The sequence below is a fragment of the Microtus ochrogaster genome, chromosome 8, assembly GCF_000317375.1.
Source record: "Microtus ochrogaster isolate Prairie Vole_2 chromosome 8, MicOch1.0, whole genome shotgun sequence".
In the NCBI taxonomy this organism is placed as follows: domain Eukaryota; kingdom Metazoa; phylum Chordata; class Mammalia; order Rodentia; family Cricetidae; genus Microtus; species Microtus ochrogaster.
This window is the reverse complement of record NC_022015.1, coordinates 52381904-52402858: the sequence shown is the minus strand read 5'-3', so window position 1 is coordinate 52402858 and position 20955 is coordinate 52381904. Positions and strand designations below refer to the sequence as shown.

The window sequence follows — 20955 nt, the reverse complement described above, 5'->3', positions numbered from 1 at the left end:
CCATCCCCATAGCTCCCCCATCCCTATGGCTCCACCACCCCATAGCTCTCCCTCATCCCCATAGCTCCCCCTCATCCCCATAGCTCCCCCTCATCCCCGTAGCTCCCCCTCATCCCCATAGCTCCCCCTCATCCCCGTAGCTCCCCCTCATCCCCATAGCTCCCCCTCATCTCCATAGCTCCCCCCATCTCCATAGCACCCCCCATCTCCACAGCACCCCTCATCTCCATAGGTTTCCCCAGGGTTTCATATAGCTGGAATCATATAGAATGTATCCTGTTCAGACATTTTTGTCTTTGTAACACATAGCTAAGTTTTCCCATTGCCTCAGAGCTCATTTCTTTTTAGCAACGAATAAGACTTCCTGTCCCCAAGGTTAGCTTTGACTTCAAAGAAATCATAAAGGAGGTGGCATTTCAGTGACTCCTCTTAGGCTAATGGAAGGAGGTGACAAGAGACCAGAACTGAGTTTCATCCTCCATGGTGCTCCTTAGGGGTGGAAGGGCTGGCGGGTGCCCAGTGTGGGGGTGGTAGACACCGAGAAGGAATCAACTCCAGGATAAACCGAGTAAAGGAAAACATGTAGCGTGTCATTCCCCTCTCCCCTGTGCTGCTGAAGTTGTTTCTCTCTGTCCACCATGAGAGTTCTGGGTATTGAATGCAGGTCATTGAGCTTGACAGTAAGCTGCGGGAACACATCTGGAGAGCTTGATACTGGATTGGTGGACAGTGTCCAAGGAGACCCCAAGTAAGGAGTTGAAATGGGAGTTAAAAATAGCAAAATTTAAAAAATCATTTTCATAGAGGTGAGAAGCCCTCTGGGCAAAAGGCATGTGAGCAGAAAATAGACTGAATTGCCCTAGGAAACCTGTCTAGGTTTGACAAAGAGAGAAAGCAGCAGCCTCCAGCAGCCTTACAGAACCCTGTCTGGGGCTTAATTCGGATCCCAAGCATCCTTCTCGAGTCTCCGTCCTCAGATATGATGAGCCACCATTTCCCTCCTGTTTTCTGTTAGGAAGCAGTTACCTCTCTCATCTTCTCAATTCCCAGCGTGAAGATGTAGGAGATGACGATCCATTCCTGAGTGGACGGCCAGCGCTCCATCTTCACTAACACGATATAATTGAAGAGCATCAGATAGCCGATGTATGCCAGCTGCAAGGGAATAGAGTATAGGAGTCTAACTGCAGAGGCCTGGGGGCTGCGCCCTGGGCAAGACCACTGCGTGGCAGCATGGAGCAAGGTCAGTAAGCAGGGCAGGGAGTCCATGAGGAACCGAAATAGAGAGTTTTAAATAACAAACAGTATTTATTTATTTTCTATGTGCATTCCTGTGAAGGTCTGAGGACAATTTTCAGAAGTTGTTTCTCACCATCTACCAAGTTCTGGGGCTTGAATTCAGGTCTCTGTACTTGACGGCAAGTGCCTTTACCTGCGGAGCCATCTCTACCTCAAACATTTTCTTTCTTTCTTTTTTTTTAATATCTATCTATCTATCTATCTATCTATCTATCTATCTATCTATCTATCTATCTATCTATCTATTATGTATACAATATTCTGTCTGTGTGTATGTCTGCAGGCCAGAAGAGGACACCATGTGGTTGCTGGGAATTGAACTCAGGACCTTTGGAAGAGCAGGCAGTGCTCCTAACCACTGAGCCATCTCTCTAGCCCCCATTTTTTTTCTTAAAGGCGGTAATAGTTAAAATAATTGCATATGCAATGTTTGTTTTTTTTAACCTTTATAGTATCTCTGGGACCCTAGGACCTTGCTTATACCTTTGTGTCATGGTGTAAAAATTTGTGTGGCAATCACCAGTGTGTGTGTGTGTGTGTGTGTGTGTGTGTGTGTGTTTCAGTGCTCTGGCTTAGAAAAGAACCTGGTCTATCAGGGCTCTTCTTGCTTAGGTGTATACATGGCTTTCCATACTAAGGTGATACAGTATATTTCTTCCCCCTGAAAGATGCCAGGTAGGATAATGCCCACCAGAAGGAAAGAAAGACACATAGACTACTTAGAAGTTGGTAAAACCACAGTGTAAGTAGCCTAGATTTAATCTTAAGGACCTACACCCCTGCTCTCCTGAGTGGATGTTTTTGTCCTACAGTGGTTGGCTTCTTAGGGAGGGGTTTGACTTCTTTCCCACTGTGTACTGTCATCCTTCCCTACCCTGCTCGGAACGTTGGAGTTTGTTTTCTGTTTCTTTGAAACAAAACAAGAGAAAATAAATCGGTTTACAGGAAGGCGTGGGGTGTGTGGCCTGTTGTGGATTTAATTCTCCGGAGGCACCAGCATCTGGAGTTTGAGTCCTGATGTGACTGGCTGGAATGCTAGATGTGGGGAAACAGTCCTCAGGGCCCAGGCTTTTCATCTGCTACTGAAAGATGCAGTGATGTCAATGTGGAAAGAGAAGAATTAGTGGTGCTCTTGCCTAAGAAAGTTTGCCCTGAGGGGGATGGCGGACGGGCAAAACATCCTGCTGGCGATGCTTCAAGTTGAGCAAGGTACTGACTGGCCTCGGGGGCTGTGAGCAGGGACCCAGAGTGAGCTGACTCAAATCTGTATTCTTTGGGGGTGGTATGGCAATGAACAGGGCAGCATGTGGGCAGGAGGATTGAGAATTTAAGATACTGAAGCCATTGTTGGGTGACTCTGGAGGCTGTAAAGGCAAGTTAGGGGGTAGAAACTGCAGCCTGGTGAGGAGATATGGGCCCAGAGAGATGTCTTGTGTACCAATGGGCTTCTCCCTTCGTTTTCACAAACTCTTTAATGGGAATCAAAGGTACCTCTGACATTCCCATTACATTGAGGTACATGGCCAGGCCCAACTGTGGCACAGAATTCCTTTTCTGATAAGTCAAGACCTGGACATGGTAGGCAAACCCTCTACCACTGCCAGCAACTTCCCAGCCAGCCCTTCCTACGACAGATGCCACACGGCATCTGGAACAATCAGATTGTGATAGTGAGCGAGCGCTGCAGCTGCCGAGGGTTAGCTTAACTCCTCCACCTGGGCGATTTGATCTTCTCTATCCCCATGACTACTCTCACATCAACCCAGGCCTAGGTTCCCACAGCTCCCCGCTTCAGAACCACTAGTGAATCAGGGAACTTTCTCATGGGAGAGGCATCCTTTAAAAATTGGTTTTGAGTGTGACTTGGCTCACAGGGTTTCGGGTTATGATTAAGAAAACACCGACATGCTCTGCGGCCCTTGTATGCATAGCTATGGAACACAAAGGAGGGGAGTCAGAAAGGCGGGGAGTCAGTTGGTGAGACTAGCACACTCAGTTTCCTTCTGCCTGGTGTCTCTTCCATATTCCTGGGCACTTCCTTCCTTTTATTGAATAAAATTCTGTTGCTTCGTACTGGCTTTGGGGGAGCCTAGGCAGTTTGGATGCTCACCTTACTAGACCTGGAGTAAGGATGGAGGTGGGTGGTCCTTGGACTTCCCACACGTCAGGGAACCCTGATTGCTCTTCGAGCTGATGAGGGAGGGGGACTTGATCGGGGGAGGAGGAGGGAAATGGGAGGCGGTGGCGGGAGGAGGCAGAAATCTTTAATAAATAAATAAATTAATTAAAAAAAATTCTGTTGCTTTAGAGCAAGGTGGAGTGACTCTTAAGTGCCCTGCTTTTAGTGTTTTACGAAGTTCAATGCAAAAATGTTCCGAGGCATTGCCTCCTCTTGTCACATGTTGGCCCAGTGACACATAAACTCATTTCTTCAGAAATTCCATGTCTTAGAACTTAAGTAACTTTACTAACAGGGCCCACCCTCTGAACTCAGGTCTGGTGTATCTGGAGGAAGGAAGGGAGGCAGAGAAACTTGGAGTGGCACTTGGGTTTAAGTTTCAGCCCATGCACGTCATCTTCTGTAAGTCACTTAACCTAGGGCCTCTGGGGAAGAGCTTGTCACTGCTGGGGAAACCCACAGTGCACATCATGTTCTCTGACCTGTGGTCGCTTGTACCTCGAACCTGAATCTTCTACAGCTCATAACTGAGAAAGGTTCTCTGCATAGACAGGGCCTGAAGGGGACACCCCTGCTTATCTGTTCCTTTGGAAAGCAGAGATGAGGTCAAAAGGTCATAGGGGAGTGAGGTGGGTGTTCCCTTTGGGTAGAGTGTCAGAGAGGAGGAAGGTACACTTCTGGAAATCAGAGCAAAGAATTCTAACAGAACACAGGTCACAGCAAATGTGACCATCAATCTGATGATGAAGTTTATTGTTAAGCATTGTTGGGGTCTCAAGAGCTTGGCACTCATTTCCAGAAATCCGTTTACCTTGAGGCCTGGATTTTGTCAACATTTGAACACAAATTGCTGGAATTGTTTAAACCTAACTGGGGGATTTAGTGTGACGGATTTACCAAGGCTAACCAGGACAGTTGTAGAAGACCTAAACCCAAATGACAAAGATACAGCTCCCATGGTGTTCTGAATGACAAGGGCACCCATAAGTTTATATGTCTGAATGCTTGGTCTCCAGTGAGTGGCTCTTTGAGGGTTCAAGAGACTCATTCTGAGCTTGCTCTTTCTCCTCCTACTTGCAGATCAAGATGGGATCTCTCTCTCTCTCTCTCTCTCTCTCTCTCTCTCTCTCTCTCTCTCTCTCTCTCTCTCTCTCTCTCTCTGCTGTTCCCGCCACTATGCCTTCACTCCCTCATCATAGATGCTAACTCTCTGAAGCCATAAGCCTACTTACATGCTTGCTTCTCTAAGTTGCCTTGGCCATGGGGTTTTGTCATAACAATAGAAAGGGAACTAAGATAGCGGTTTAAAGTTTGTTGCAAATGATGTTCGGAGCAGTGTACCCCGGGTTTCTGTAATCCTTGGAGACACCTGGGGCCTTCAACACCTCCCCACTACTCCCACAGAGCTGATTTAGTTGGGTCCGTGATGGATCCTTGAATTGGGATTTCTAATAAAATCTTTCCTGCCGGGTGGTGGTGGTGCACGCCTTTAATCCCAGCACTCGGGAGGCAGAGGCAGGCAAATCTCTGGGAGTTTGAGGCCAGCCTGGTCTACAAGGGCTAGTTCCGGGATCGGCACCAAAGCTACAGAGAAACCCTGTCTCGAAAAACCAAAAAAAAAAAAAAAAAACCAACAACAACAACAACAACAAAACCAAATAAAACCTCTCCTATTGTGAGAATTAAAAAAAAAAATAATGGGCTAAAACTCACTATTCTCTGTTCTGAGTCAGGCCGGGCTTTTTAACCCTAACAGCTCATGACAATGACCTGGGGAATGCTAATGCGGTACCCAGAGGGATGACATCAGAGCCCTGAGGGTGGAGACCAGGTGAAAGCATGTTTTGAAAGTGATCCAGCACATGGACTTGGCACATGCGTATAATCCCAGTCCTTGAGAGGTGGAAACAGGTCACCAGAAGTTTAAGGAAAACTTTTTTTTAAGACCCTGGCTTAAAAAAAAAAAAATCAGAACCAAAAGTGTAGTAGGTGATTCCAATGACCTTGATACAGAGGTGCCAAGGATGACAGCCCCTGGCCAGGGTACTGGTGATGAGAAAGCATTTGAGGCTGAAAATTGCCTTAGTTGGGCCAACAAGGAGCAAGAGAATCAAGGAGCTCAGATGATGGGCATGCTGAACCTCACTGAAGAAGAAAGAGCAGAGACATGGAAGGCTAATTGAGGTCAGTGTTTATCCAAGTGCTGGTTAATTCTTTATGAAATTCCTTACACCAGTTTCTCTTGTGCTTTAGACCAGGAATCTGCTAACATTCACAAAAGGCCACATGGCGAATCTTCAGGGTTCTGTAGGCCAAGAGGATTTTGTTTTTAATGGTCATAATTAACTTTTTTTGTTAGAGCCCATGTGTGGCCAGTTGTAGTAAACACTGAAATTTGAAGTTCATCTTTCACAAACTGATTTTTTTTTTAAAAAAAACTTATTTCAACCTTTTTAAAGAAAGGTTAAAAAAAAAAAACCAAACAAAATAGGCTGGGGTTGTAGCTTAATGGTAGAATACTCACCTAGCATCCCTGGGTGTGATGCACGGTGACACAGAATAAATGAAATCAAAATGCAAAAATGAGTTCCAGCGTGTAGACCGTAAAAGTGGAGTTTCCTCTGTGGCTATAGCTTTCAAATCCCCTCCCCCCTTTTTGGGTTGTGACAACTGAGGCAGGAGAATAGAAGGAGAAGGGCAGATGTGGACATAAAAAGGAGGGACAGCTGTTATATTGGTGAAATCATTGTGAGTCTCAGGGAGGTTAGGAAGCATCTGGATCCTTGCTTACACACAGTAGCTGGTCAATAAATGATACTTCTCTTGTGGCGTGGACAGACCAATCTGGCATTGATTCCTTCTCAGAAATGTGATGAGTTTAGGAGCAACACTACTTCCTCCACATTGTACTTATGGATCCAGACATTATTGTGTCTTATATCCATCAACACACTAATCTTCACATATTATGTAGTTTTTTCTCTCTCTATCTTACAGATGGACAGAATGGGAAAGTAACTTTTCTGGGGTCACACAGCATAGAGGGACACAGGCAAACCTATATGTCACCTGCCTCTTTTCAGATCTCATGTACGCTGCTTTCTACAGGGCAAACTTGAAAGAACGCTATAAAAAAATGTAAACTGAATTTTTGGATGTATATTATTTTGAGGTGGGTATGATTTGGGGATGTCAATACATTTGGGATTTTATTTTACTAAAATGAATATAAATGAGGCATGAGTGTTTTCATATTCTCTCATATTCTATTAAAAATCATCCTTTAAAGTAGCGGCTTTTAACTGGTGGTAGTTTTCATCCCACAAATGCCTGGAGACATTTTAGCTGTCATCCTTAAAGGACAGAGTGTGGTTCTGGCATCTGGTAGGCACAGACCAGGGACGCTGCTGCATGGCAAAGAAGGATCCTAGCTAAAATACCACCAGTGCCGAGGCTGTGAAGTCTTGCTTTAAAGCCAGTGTTGAATAATAACACCCCGGACTGCACAGGAAGCCACATCCACGGTTTTTTGAGCCCCTCTTGTCCTCAGACCTAGATTGCCCTGTTGTTGACTCAAATGACTGCCCTGCAGCTGGCGTGAGAAAGTCTAGAAACACAGAAGCTTTGTCCTTCAGCTGGCGTAGCTCCAGCAGGCTGGGCAGAATCACTTTAAGCTCCAGGGCTTTCAACCTGTTGGTCATGACCCTTTGGGGGTGACCCCTTTCACAGGGGTGACCTAAGACCACCAGAAAACACAGATTCGTAACAGTAGCAAAAGTACAGTTATGAAGTAGCCATGAAAATAATTTTATGGTTGGGGGGTCACCACAACATGAAGAACTGTATCAAAGAATCACAGCATTATGACAGTTGAGAACCACTGGAAGGTGTCACCGGAAAGGAAAAGGGAACCGCAGCAATGTCCCTATCTATGATATTCGATGCCATTTCGGGGACAGCCCATGACTTTGGAGGCAGGAAGTGCATGTAGGGTGTGATTCCTGGAGAATATTTACCAGGGCTGGAGGTTTTCGTGCTTTGAGCTGCACGCTGTTTAATTGTGCCCGAGTAAGAAAGTGTGACTGATGTCATTACCAAGTTGGCAGTTGTTACTTATAGATGCTGTCAGTCTCTGGAGGTGCTACATCTGACCCCCCCCACCCCCAACATGTTCCCCTGAAGCCCAGGATGAGCATCTGTAATCGGTTACTCTGTCCTAGTTCTCCTCCGTGCGGCAACACAGGAATGTTCTGGAAGAGGACATTTGTTTGCATGTGAAACTAACTCATGCACATCACACATCTGTTTCTGTTACTTCTCACCCCTGTCAGTTCCTTTACCTTCTGTGGCAAGCACAAAGGTAGTCTATAGAAGCTGTCCCCCAAAGCTCGCAGATCTTGTGAAACTACAGGAAAAACAAAGTCATAGGGCTTCCATTCCTGCAGGCGTGGTACTTACAGTGCTGCTCAGAGAAAGCCACACAGGTACCCGAGACAGGACCGCCCACCCTTGAGGCTAGCCTTTTAGAAAGGGGGAAGGAAAATGCTTACAGTGTAGAACCAGAACTTCACAATGGGTGCATTGTAGAACTCATAGATTTTTCGGCCCACGGGGATTAGCCGGTGCCTGCTTTGGACTTCTTCTTCATCCTTCTTTCTGGATGATTCCCCATTGTTTCGCCCCAGCATCGCCTACAGTAGGAGAGAACAGAGACCATCATGGCTGGGCTCTGTAGGCCGTGTTGCAGAGGAGGAGTGGATGTTCATGATGCCTGAGAGCTCATAGAACCCAAGAAAAGAAGCCCCACACCAGAGAGTAGAAAGGCTTGCCTTTCTTATGTGTGAGTTTGCACTATATTTGTATGAGGTGTGTAATTCTTCGAAGAATAGAAAGCTTGGGGCTTATTTCTTGAGCCTTCTTTTCTTCTACAACATGGACCCTCTGAATGAGTAGGCAGTAGGATATACATAGAGTTCTGCGAGGGATAATAAGCACTGTTTGGGAAGGCCAGGCTACAGGAATCTGTCCCAATTTTGTTACTTTCTTCCCATATGTTTATGAGACATGCAAGATCTGGATTCAAATTCTGTCTACCCCATGCTAGTGACTTCCTAGTCAAAAGCAGATTGATTGGGCATGTTATAAGCCATCTGAAGAGCTTGGAGTTTAGTTAGATTAGGAATATCTCTACCCATATAAAGCATGGGCATTGGTCCCTCCATTTTAAACCTTGTAAGATTAGAATTACTGCTGTTATCAATTTTGTGCTAACTCTGGGGTACATTGACTTTCTCTTCAACCAGAAGGGTTAGGGGAAAGGTTTGAAGCAAGCTTGATCTGCAATGGTCCTCATCTCTAAGCTGCTGGAGAGCTCCAAACACATGCATCTCCTTGCTGTCCATCACAACAGTAGCCGTATGAACAATAATGATCAAATATTGCAAAAACAGCAGAATCTGGGGACAGGAAGACACACCCTGTCTGGGTAGCAAGCAACAGGATGTCCCAGAGATGACTAAAGAGCCTAACAGTGAAGTCTCGTAGGCTTTGGATGACATAGACAGGAGGGTGAGTTCTAAGATGAACACTCAGGATCTGTGCACTCTCTGAGACCTACTTTCATTAGCCATAAGTTGGGCTATGGTCCTTGGGGACCTATGCATTAACACCTGGCACCTAGTTGAGTGGTCTGTAAATACTAGGTAGTCTTCAAAGTGAACGCGGACCTTCTTATGTACTCTCACCTAAAGGTTCCTCACGAGAAAGGTGTGCATGCTGTAAGAATCTATAGCAGGGCAAAGTATTGGCTTTAATTCTTCCACATTGTTATAAGATATAAAGGTTAATTAGACAATGCTGGGAAATTGAGTTTTTTCTTTTCTGCAATTATGTGGTGAGTGGGTGACGTATGCACATATGTGTGCACGTGTGCATGTGTGCATGCAGAGGCCAGAGGAGAACAGTAGGTGGCCTGCTCTGTCACTCTCTAGTCCCTTGGTGCAGGGTCTCTCATTGAATCTGAAGCGAGGTGGTGGCCAGCAAGCCCCAGTGAACCTCTTGTCTCTGCCTACCCATCCTGCACTGGGATTATAGGCACACGTGACCACAGCTGGCTTTTTATGTGGGACTGGGGACTTGAACTGCTAAGTCAACCCCCATAGCCTGAAACTTAATAAACATGAGTCTATGATAAGACATACACTATAGCTGCTCAGAATTGAGAAGAATTTGGGATAAGACATGGTACTTGGCACTTAAGTTTCAAATTAAGAGATCTAATTACAGTAGTGTTTGCAATTTGTAGGGAAGTTGAGGACATAGATAACTTCCACATGACTTAGTTTTCAACCACTTGACACAATACATACAAATATAAGTTTCAAGTATTTCAACGATTTCTTCATAGCCAGCTCATCGAACTGTATGACACTCACAGATGTTAGGATATATTCTCTGGCAAGGCCATTATGCTCTGAGACTTGAGAGTCATCTTCTACAGTGACTTTCTGAAGGATCATAGTCCCCAAAGCTCTTAGTAGACAAAGGACCCTTCTTCTTCTATACCCAAACACAGTGAGCATCATGCAGCTTCTGACTGTCCTCCCAGGAGGCTGGCTGTGAGGGAGCCACACCATACTTGATTTGGGACACTTGGCATTCCTTGGAGGCTCTTTACTCTGGTAAATTAAATCCACTAAGCAGGACCATAAGAGAACAGAAAATAATTCTCTCTTGCCCTTGGCAACTGGCTGAGGTTGTTAAATGTATAACAACAGCCAATGGAGTATGGATGCTTGGATTCTAATCTCACCTTTGCAACTAACCAGCTGGCTAAATGTGGGCAATTTAATCTCTGAGTCCTTGCTTTCTAATCTGGGAAGTAGAACAACGTGTACCTGATGGGCATGATGTGGTCCCATGGCAAAGGCAGAGAGAGTATGCAGTGCCATTTCAACAACATAAGCAAACATTTGTTAATGCCTAGTTGTTAGTCTAAGTAGCTTATGTGTATGTGTCTAAGTGGTTTATTCTTAAATCACACAACCACCCGCAAGGCAGACAAAACTCTGCTCCCACTGATGATGGAATGAAATTGTGTTTAAGGTTACATAGCAAGTAGGTGAAAGGGCAGGATTGTTAGGGAACATTATTTGAAGTCATGTTACTTTTGTTTGTGCTGCATTTGTTTAACTCTGTGAAGCTGTGGCTCTTTGCCTGTCTAAAACACCTGATTGGTCTAATAAAGAGCTAAATGGTCAATAGCAAGGCAGGAACAAGGATAGGTGGGGATGGCAGGCAGAGAGTAAACAAAAGGAGAACCAAGGAAGAAAGAGGAACAAGAGAACAAGGAGAGGAAGACATCAGAGGCCAGCCACCTAGCTACACAGCAAGCCTCAGAGAAGGAAATAAAGAAAGATAGATATACAGAAATAGAAAGAGATAAGAGCCCAGAGAAAAAAGGTAGTTGGGATAATTTAAGAAAAGCTGTCAAGAAACAAGCCAAGCTAAGGCCGGGCATTCATGGCTAAGAATAAGCCTCTGTGTATGATTTATTTGGGAGCTGGCCCTCCAAAAAAGCCAAAAGAATAAAACATCACACTGCACAGGATTCTGACTCTAAAGCATATACTTTTTACCTCTCTGTTGAGACAGCCAGGAAGAACCCAGAATCAACACTAACCATGATTAAAAAACCATTTTATTGAGGCATTCAGAGACCGAAATTATGACATGCTCTACAAGGAAGGCAGTTTGCTGTTATCGCAAGGCAGGACAGGGCAGGTGCCTACCTAGGTTTTTACAAAGATCTTGGAACTGAAACAAAAATTGGCTTTTCATCCAGTCAGCGAAGGGTCATATCTATCAACAGATCCCAGGAAGGGGTTTCTAGAAAGGACTGCCTATGGAGGAAGGTTGTCCCATGGTGGTCCTGATGATGAGACTCATGCAATGTCTTTTTTGCCACCTGAACCAACCCAATTTTCATCTTCTCCTCTTACAGTTCCTTCTGGGTCATTACTCCTAGAGCCAGCGGCTAGGGTGCTGAGGGAGGCTGAGGTGCTACAGACCTGTCCCTGTGGAGCTGCTGTTTGATGCAGCTCTCCCAAGCTATGAAGCCCTATTTGTCCCTTTAATAGCGCAGGCACAGACTATTTTTAGCCTTTGGACACAAGCCAGTGGCAGTCATGTCACTTGGGTGGGGGCTGCGGGAAGTGCTTCCGTGCACAGCTGTCTTGTTCTCGCTGCAGAACAAAGCATCCATGTTCTATAATTGTACCAGGAAGCGCTAATAAAAGCTTTCCACAAAGCTCAAAATTCAATTAGTGATGGGTTTGTGACTTTGACCCTGACGACAGATACAGTCTTAGCTTCTGACCAGCAGAATGGCCCCAGCTTAGCAAAGCTGGCTGCTCACAGCTCGTGGCTTCCCTCTCTCTCTTGCCAGTCACATTTTTATGTTTATCAATGGATGCTTGCCTGAAAATTGAGGTCGCCTGGCTTTGAATTTCACTGATTTGTTCTGTAGCATCATTGGCAGAAGGACTTCACATACAGTTGGATCTTATAGCCTTGCTGTTTGTGCACAAAGAGGAAACTTTTATGATACTGTAATCTCAACACTTACATGATTAAACCTGGCAGGAAGCCGGGGAACCCTTATCTCAAGCATTATTGAACCTCCGCAATATCAATGCGTGAGTGGCTTGGGAGAAAAAAACGGCATAGTGTTTTCTTACTGTTAGCTCCATGTCCTCTTCATCTTTCTCTTTTGTGGTCTTCTCTGGCTCCTCTGGCTCCTTCTCTTGGAGGTGAATTTCTTGGGCCTGAGTCATATAGGGCATGTCGTCTTTGTTCTTGAACTCCAAGCTGAGAATTGAAGGAGGAAGTAGAATTCCCAGAATTACCTAAAGTAATAATAATGATAATAATAATAATCACATTTAAAGGATTAAGATTAGGGTGGTTGCTTAGAATCAGAGAACCTGGGGTGTGGCGTGTGTGTGTGTGTGTGTGTGTGTGTGTGTGTGTGTGTGTGTGTGCACATGCATGCTCATGCACAGGTGCTGTACTGGCTGAACATGGATGTGGAAATCTGGAGATCTAAAAATACAATAAAGAAACACTTATTTTACTCAGATATGTCTTATCCTGTTAATTCTAACTTTATGGGGGAAACTGAGGAGAAAGATCTTATTCAAAGCAAAAAAATAAGAGATTTTCATTTGGTCATTAGACAGAACTTGGCCTTGTAAAATCAATTCGTACACATACTGGCATTTATTTGTGAAGCAGAGTTGATGTGCTAGCTGATGAGCTCTGTCAAGTAAAGCTTACTGGGTTGACATTGAAGGCACATGTAGAAAATCATTTTATCTACTGTAGAACATTCTATTGGCAATAGCCAATGTCCAAACAGAACCATCCCTTCCCACAGAGAATATTCGTGGAGAATAGTTAGTCTCCTTGCTCAAAAGCCCCAGAAAGGCCAACACTGCATGTGTAAACATGGTGTGTAAATCTCAGTGTCAGGATGCTTTTCATGGCAAAGTGATCTTTTCCACTGTCAGAGAACAGTGTCTTCTCCAGCTTCTCTCAATTCTAAAATGGTTCCAGTGCATAAGGGTCCCGAAGATGAACCTCCTTGAAGATACTGCACCAAGGGGAGGGACTCAGACAGAATCTGAAAGATCAGTGGGTGTGATGCCTCCACAGGGACAATCTTGTGGTCCTAATAGCCATGGGGACTTAAGACCAGTGAGGAGAAAAGGACCAAAACTGACTCTGAATTATAGGTGTTTTGGGAGGCTCAAAGGGCATGCTGGCAATCTTTGTAGGGTACAATGCCCTGTCCTCAGAGCTGAGAACCAGCTTGGCTCCCCACCTGAGGCCAAAATTAGCGGTTACTAGCAGCAGGACTCTGGGATGTAATACATGACCTACTTCATAGAACCATTTTTGTAACTTCAGCTCAAGAGCCCCTAAGAAAGGCGGAGTGAGATAAACAGTTCAGGCCCAGCAAAACAAGTCAAGGAGGGAAGGATGCAAAATTGTGGTGTAAGTGGGTCCAAAGATATTAGGTGTTCATGAGCGACATGGTCATGATGTCACACTACATACTAGCAAATTTGTTAAGAGAATAGATGCTAGACAATCCTACCTCATGCAAAAAAGGGTAATTGCGAGATGATGAATGAGCCAATTTGCTTGACTCTGGTAGTTACTTCACTGTGTATGTTAAAGCATTGTATTGGCATCTTCAATACACATAATTAAAAACTGGCATCATAAAACTTAAACCAAACAAACACTCTTCCATTTTTCTCTCATTCATTTCTTTCTCTCTCTCTCTCTCTCTCTTTTTTTTTTCTGTTTTTCGAGACAGGGTTTCTCTGTGGTTTTGGAGCCTGTCCTGGAACTAGCTCTTGTAGACCAGACTGGTCTCGAACTCACAGAGATCCGCCTGCCTCTGCCTCCCGAGTGCTGGGATTAAAGGCGTGCACCACCACCGCCCGGCTCTTTTTAAAAATTCTTTTACTTTAATGTTTTCCCTGAAAAATCACTAGCAGGATTAGAGGAAGCAAAAATTGGGCTGAGTGTGTTGCTCAAAGGTAGAGAGCTCTCTTGGCCTGTGTGGGGCCCCGCGATCTTCTCTAAAACTGCCAACGAATAAGGCAAAAGCCCAACTTTCTCTTCTCAAGAAAAAAGTCATATACACAGTTTGTTCAGTACCCAAGAGAACTACTACCTCTTGGTTTCCCTTAGTTCATTTCTATAGCTGTCACTATACACCTTTTGAAAATGGGTTTAGGTTGTGTCTACTGGCCTGTGACTCGCTTTTCCTCATTTGAGAACAGATCAGGGACTAGGGATGTATCTCACTGCCATGTGTGAGGTTCTGGGTTTGATTTTGAACCCACCTCTCCTGAGTAATGTCTTGATGTACAAATCTATCTCAACTTTAGTTCAGTTAAAATGTCTCAAGCCCATTCTATCAGAGGCCATGTCTCTATGATATGACATAATACAAGATAGCCTGAGTGGGACCAGAAGGGTATTTAGCCTCACAGGGTGACTTAGAGGAGACTCCTGTGGTAGTATGATTGTGCAAGAGTGTACAGTGTCCCCCACGAAACCTGTGTGTACTCTGCATCTTTGGATTTGAGACAAGATTCTGTTTTTGTAGGCCTTAAGATCTGGCCTCAAGACCCCCAACCTAAGACCTTTGAGGGTAGAGGCAGAATAAGCAATCAATGACTACAGCATATGTAGTCTGCCTTCTTAAATGTGACAGACCCCAAGTTCAAACCCTTAACTCTAAACGAAAATCACATCTCTAAGGAGATTATAATGAATAGTGATGGGTTAGCATCACCTCCCGACATAAGATAACCCTTAGACCCACCATAGATCTGGCTTAGAAAACTCCAACCAACCCTTGGACGCTATGGCAACAGATCTCTTTTGGGTATGCTGACCTTGAGGCCCGAGTTCTTGCGCATGCGGAGCCGGCCCATCCACATGTCAGTAAGTAACATCTGGCTGCATGTGTGTGCAATGAAGTCACGGTGCTTGGCAGCCACAGCCAGCTGCAGGCACGTGGCATTGCTCCAGTTCTTCAACTCATATGTTAGCAGTTTCATGGCCAGCTGCTCATCCTGCTTATAGGACTGGTCCAAGAGTTCCACAGCCAGCTGGCCAAAGTCCCTGGAAGACAAGGCACAGGAGGGTCTTTCAGGCCAACTTGGAGACTTCCATGAACAAAGATGAGCCCACTGTTCAATCATAAAAGGTAGCTTGCTGTGAGGAGTAGCTGTTTCATGTCAAATCTGGTGGCTCATAAAACCACCCAGTCAACATCCTTTAAGTCTTCGCTAGATACCATGTCTAGAACTGAAGATGTTAGGGCAAAGCTTGATTCCTGCACTCAAGACCCCCAATTCAGGGCATGTGAAGGTAGAGGCAGAAGACAGTCATTAGAGTGTAGTGTGTCTTCTTAAACGTGCCAGATCTGTTCTTGCCAACTATATATGATCTCAGCCAAGTGACTTAGATTCTCTGAGATGTTATCCTTAATTGGATGAAGTACATGATGCTATGACCTGTTGCTTGGGGCAGTTGAGAGGATGAATGAAATCAGTGTAACCTCTCTGTACCTCTATGCAGCGTTGTGCACAATAAGGCTAAATGACTCATGCCCACCTTGTGTGCTCTAGGGCAGGGACTCTGTTACCCTGTAAGTTTTGTGGAGCCCACACTTCTGGCATTTGGGGGTCTACCCTTCCTTCTCTCCCCACCCTCCTCACGAGTGACTGGCCAACCTGGAGTTGTGGTTCAGCTCCTGGGAAATGTCATCAACCATGTCATTCTCAGAGGCCTCATGAGCCATGGCTTTGCAGAGCTTGCAGGCCACCAGGGCTTTGGCCATGGCCTCCTCTCCATGCTGCCAGAAGAACAGGGCCATCTTCTGCCTCTTCATGAGGACAGCCCACACCATCAGCTCATGGAAGGGGAAGGGGAAGTGGTTGATCTCGGGGTCATCCAAGTCAATGTCCACCTCCTCTTCACGCTTCTTAGTTGTCTTTCTTCCTCTCCTCAAGGGAATGTCATCCTGCAATTTTAGAGAAACAAAGCCACGCTGAGTTGAAAAATGAATCAGATTCATTCACTACATGCTTTATGTATAGCTTCCATTGGCTCAGCTCTAGAATCATACTGAAACGAACCAGACCAATTCTTATCCTAAAGAGACTTGCAAGCTTCTTCGGGCTAATTTAAAAATAAGACTTAATAAATGCATATTCAACGACCAACATGTCCGTTTATGCTTTACTTTAAACAGAACATTTTCTAAGCTGGGGATGGTGGTAAATCCCTAAAAGCCCAGCAACACCTTGGAGTCAGAAACAGGAGGATGGCGAGTTCGAGGTCAGGCTGGGCTACATAATGAGAGTCTGTCTTAAAAATTCCAAACATGTTTTCATAGGTCATTTTCTTCCTTCCTTTCTTTTTTTGTCTGTTTACTATTGTCCATTTTTTCTTCCATAGGTGTGGCTGTCTATACCTCATGATGGACAACATTACCATGTTTCTTTTTTCTCCTTATATTTTTTTTCTGAAAAAGCAAGGATATTCTATACTCGTGTTTTCACATAACAACAATAAACAATGAACCAAAGATGGGAACAAAACTGCTCCAGTTTCTGCACCCCTATTAGATGCATCTGTGAAATTCCTTGGATCTGTTGGCATTGGTAAATATTTCTAACTGATTTTGCCTGTGGAGTTTATGCACTTGGTTTTCAAGTTAGTATTTACAATTGGATTTATTTATTTTTGTTTTGCCCCCACTGCTAACATAAATCCATTGTGGAATTTTAACAGCTACTGTGAACTGCCACCATGGCACTTGGAAAATCGTATTTTAGAATCATGCACTAAGCCTTACTATTAAAATGAACTCATATATCTTTTAAATATGTGAGAAAGAAAATAATCGACACTAATAATTTGAGCAAACACTAACCTCCATTCCCAGCAGTTTCAAGGCTTTGGGCTGTTTAAAAAAATGTTGTGAACAAGTTAGATCTTTTTTTCATTGAGGTAAGAAACGAATTCTACTATATTGCAAATAAGTAATATAAGAACTCTATGGTACCATATAGCGTTAATTCTATGTCACTGAGTAAACACAATAAAAGGAACATGATTTTGAAAAGATTGAGGAGAGTTAGGGATGTTGTGATTGTGGTGAACCACAGAAAACTAGAAAACTGAAGAGATAAAATTGAAGGTTTAGAATGACTTTTGTGGGTCAAAGTTTCTTTCCCTTTCCTATGACCGTCCTACTTCACCGGCTCCTCCAGGATGTACAGCACTTGAATAAACATTATGGTCTGAGTGTTTTCCTCCCCACCCATCTGCGTCAGATGATGAAATTCTAACTGACAAGGTGGGTATTTGGGGGAGAGTGTTAGATCACGATGGAGGATGCCTTCTGAAAGAAAGTTATATCGTTATCAGAAAGACTGATGAGAGTTGGTTGGCTTTTCCCGTGTGAAGACACAGATAGAAGGTGCCACCTAGGAAGCAGAAAACAGGCCCTCTGCATATACTAAGCCTGTTGGTATCCTGTTCTTGACCTTGGAGCTGTGGGAGATACATTGATGTTGTTTATATGCCCCTTAGCCTCTGGTATTTTGCTACAGTAGTCTGAGCAGAGAAGACAGATGAAAAATGAAATAACCAACAGATCAAACCAGATATTTCTCAAACCTCTGGAAAACTTCTGTTATGCAGAGAGTTGGGGTATAATTCAAAATGTTTGTTTAGATGTTTTCTTTGGCTATCTTCTAGTGTTGCGCAGCAGAGCAAGGGTGTGCAGGCCATAGCAGGTGCTGTTGGAGGCAGGAGTTGCTCAGTGGCATGGAGGGCATCCCCACACAGGGAGTGGCTTCCTTGGCCTTGCTGGGTGTTTGTAAAATGGGCACAACTGAGGGCAAGGAAAAAGCCAGTTGGGAATTTGTATTTAAGAATGAGAGAACAAAATAACACCCATGGGCCAGGGGTACCAATTCCATCTTCTAAGTGCATCAGGGAAGTGGGTGTCATTTTGGAAGCTACCAAGGACATAAGAATTAGGAGCTGACGGTTCCTGTAATTTGATGTGATTATATAACTTAGAATAGCTTGACGCTGTCTTCCTCCTTTTCTCTTTTGGCTTCTAAAATTACCACAAGTCTACATTTTTTGTCTTTATTCAAACATTTTGTTTCCCCTCTCCTGGTTTTCTAATAGACCCACAAAATATTTTCCTCAGTGGAAAACTTTGTTAAAAAACAAAGCAAAACAAACAAACAAAAACCCAGAAAAACAAAAACAAAAACTACATAAAGGGAAAAATCATAAAACCCAAACATTAAGAAAATCATAAATATTTTTTTAAAAGAGAGAAAAAGGGAAAAAATCTCATGCCTACTACCAGCAGAGCCAATTGCTCTCCAGGTGTCTTTTTGGGGTCCTAAGGGTTCTCCAGCCCCTTTCAGGGAGTGAAGTCCAAGCAATATTTATAGTAATACACGCCTTTGAGGGTCCTGGCTTATGAAAACACTAGCGACCCAAAGCCGTGGGGACCTTAGCTTGACAGGAGGAAAGGCGATGGAGCAACTTGGGGACTGTTCCTAGATTCCAGTGCTAGGCACAAAATGAACCAACCAAACAACAAACCAAACAACCAACGAACACAAACACAAACGAGCTTCACTTAAGAACATCCTCAAGACGTACACACTGAATCACTGGCTAAATCGAGCCATGAAGACATGTTCTAGAAATGCCTTATTGCCATCCTGTGGGACATAGGTGGAAAACTGTCCCCGCTTGGACTTCTTTTGCCATAGTAGTTCTGACCCAGTGACTCCCGAGGAAAGTGCAGGTTTTTGCTGGAATTGAACTGTAGACATGAAAATGCAAGATAGAAAATCCAAAAACAAAGTCCCTCCCCCAATGGAAGATCATTTTTATTTGAAGGAAAGACTAGCAGAGAGACCAGTTATTTAGACTGTAACTCAAGAGAGACGTTTTTAGAATGACCAAAGTGGGACCGTCACCGCAAGGGAAGCAGCAGATAGAATTTGTTTGTCCAGTATTTTATATTTAATAATAAATTTCAATAATTTGGATGGAAAAGGGGGGGTGCGCTTTCTGTCTTTTCAATTTGTTTTCCCTTGGAGACAAGAAGACCCGAAATCTCTCCTCCCTAGTCTTCCCCAAAAGAACCTCAGAATATGCTAGAAACTCACCCTTTTGGGGCCAAACAGATTGTGGTAGAGGGTCCGGAAGCGCTTGCGGGTGTAGTTGCAGCGGTAAGCCCCGCCCATCAGGTACTCAATCACTAGGCCAATGTCTATGAGGCTGATTCTGTAGTCCGGGGGCAGGTTTCCCTGTTAGAGACGAAGGGAACAACAGACAAACCCAAAAAGACGGCATGGTTTACTAGGGGTTCATTGGCAAGTGTTCTGTAACTATTTTAGAGTAAAAATTATAATGAAAAAAGAAACATGAATGTATTATTATGCTGGTTAATTAATTCACCTTAAAATAGATCCAACCGAAACCTGGATACTCTCGCTTGGAAAGAAGACATAAGTTAAATAAGAAGATGCGGTAATCGCCGGCAATAACAGAAAATCAAATTATTTATTCAAGTCTTCAGCTGGGGAGAAAAAAACACCAGTGTAGCAGAAAGAAACACAGGCTAGACAAGGCAAGGGCTATCATTCCCAGCTTCTAGATGCAGGGTCCCCTGATGCTCCTGAGCCTCTCTCTCTGACCCAGGCCTACCTCTTGTAGGCCCTTTGGGTATCCCCCCACTCACAAAAGGAAGACTCCTCTCAGAAGATGAGTGTCGCTACCAGGATGGGGACCACTTAGAGATCAGTTCTACTTAAAGACCTCTGTTAGCTGGTCACATATACTGGCCCTCTCCCAACCCAGGTAAATAACAGGGATCAGGGAAGGCATTTCATAGTGTCAGAATGGAACTGTAGGAGTGTCCCTTGTGCTTAAAGGGTGTGTGTGTGTGTATCAGGAGAAGACATTTTAACATTGGAATTAAAACTTTCACAAAATTAGGTGGTTTTGTCACCTTTTGTTGCAAAATAGCTTCGTTTGGGGCAATAGCAGTCTACTTACAGAGCACCAGAGTGTGATATGGGACTCTGGCGGTAGGAAATCCATTTAATTGGTTAAAGACAGCTTCAATGTACAGTTTTAAATTTTTCTTGAACTTTTTAAAATTTTTATATTTCCCATGTCTTTTACAACATGTGGGGTGTGGTTGGTTCTTGGGATTTTGTTGTTGAAAGTATGTATCAGTGAAGCAAAAAAAAAAAAAAAATTGATGTGTCTGGGATCCAGCCTGGGTTGGGCTTTTTGTATTCTATTCTCAGTAGCAAAATTAAGTAGCTAGATTCCCTTCATCATCCCTGGTTGGGATAACTGCGTCCTGGATACATGGTACGTGCGGAGGATCATGCCCTGATTTGGTGTGGTCTGCACACAGCAATGATGAGGCATCTGTATCGCTTATCCTGGGACACAACTGTTGGACCGAAGGGCAGCTTGCAGATATTCAGGCCCAGAAAGGCCAGAGACATGAGTCCCCAGGGCAAACAGCACGGGGCTAGGCTCTGTTAGCTCAATTCTGCGTGACTCTGTATCCTTTTCTAAATCTCACTTTGTGTTCTTAAAAATCAGAAATCATGGACTTTCGCTCCTCAGGTCCCGCCTGCTTCTAGAAGCCCGACTGTTAATCAGCATCCATCAACTGCTTTCATTTTCTACTGCCACCCATTGGGCAAAGAGCATTGCGCAGAGTGCTCGGGGTTGGTGTCCTCTGGAGTTTGGTGTGTGGGGTTGGAGGTGGTCAAGGAAGTGATGTGGGTGGATCTGTGCTCTCGCTTCCCCTGCTCTGGAGG

General features: G+C 44.3%; 1 protein-coding gene across 28 annotated transcripts in view; it reads right to left on the bottom strand.

Moving 5' to 3' along the window:
• The window catches only part of Trpm3 (transient receptor potential cation channel subfamily M member 3), an 805264-nt gene that overhangs the window by 69416 nt on the left and 714893 nt on the right, over positions 1-20955 (bottom strand). For 12 of the 28 annotated variants that reach the window (XM_026781590.1, XM_026781580.1, XM_026781589.1 and 9 more), the window contains 8 exons: positions 19571-19606; positions 19279-19419; positions 17004-17033; positions 15799-16088; positions 14956-15184; positions 12217-12384; positions 8029-8169; positions 1027-1155 (listed from right to left, as the gene is read on the bottom strand). In XM_026781590.1, coding sequence (XP_026637391.1) covers positions 1027-1155; positions 8029-8169; positions 12217-12384; positions 14956-15184; positions 15799-16088; positions 17004-17033; positions 19279-19419; positions 19571-19606 — 1164 coding nt within the window. The remainder of the gene's footprint in view (positions 1-1026; positions 1156-8028; positions 8170-12216; positions 12385-14955; positions 15185-15798; positions 16089-17003; positions 17034-19278; positions 19420-19570; positions 19607-20955) is intronic. The other 16 variants (XM_026781584.1, XM_026781587.1, XM_026781596.1 and 13 more) reach the window with 3 other exon arrangements.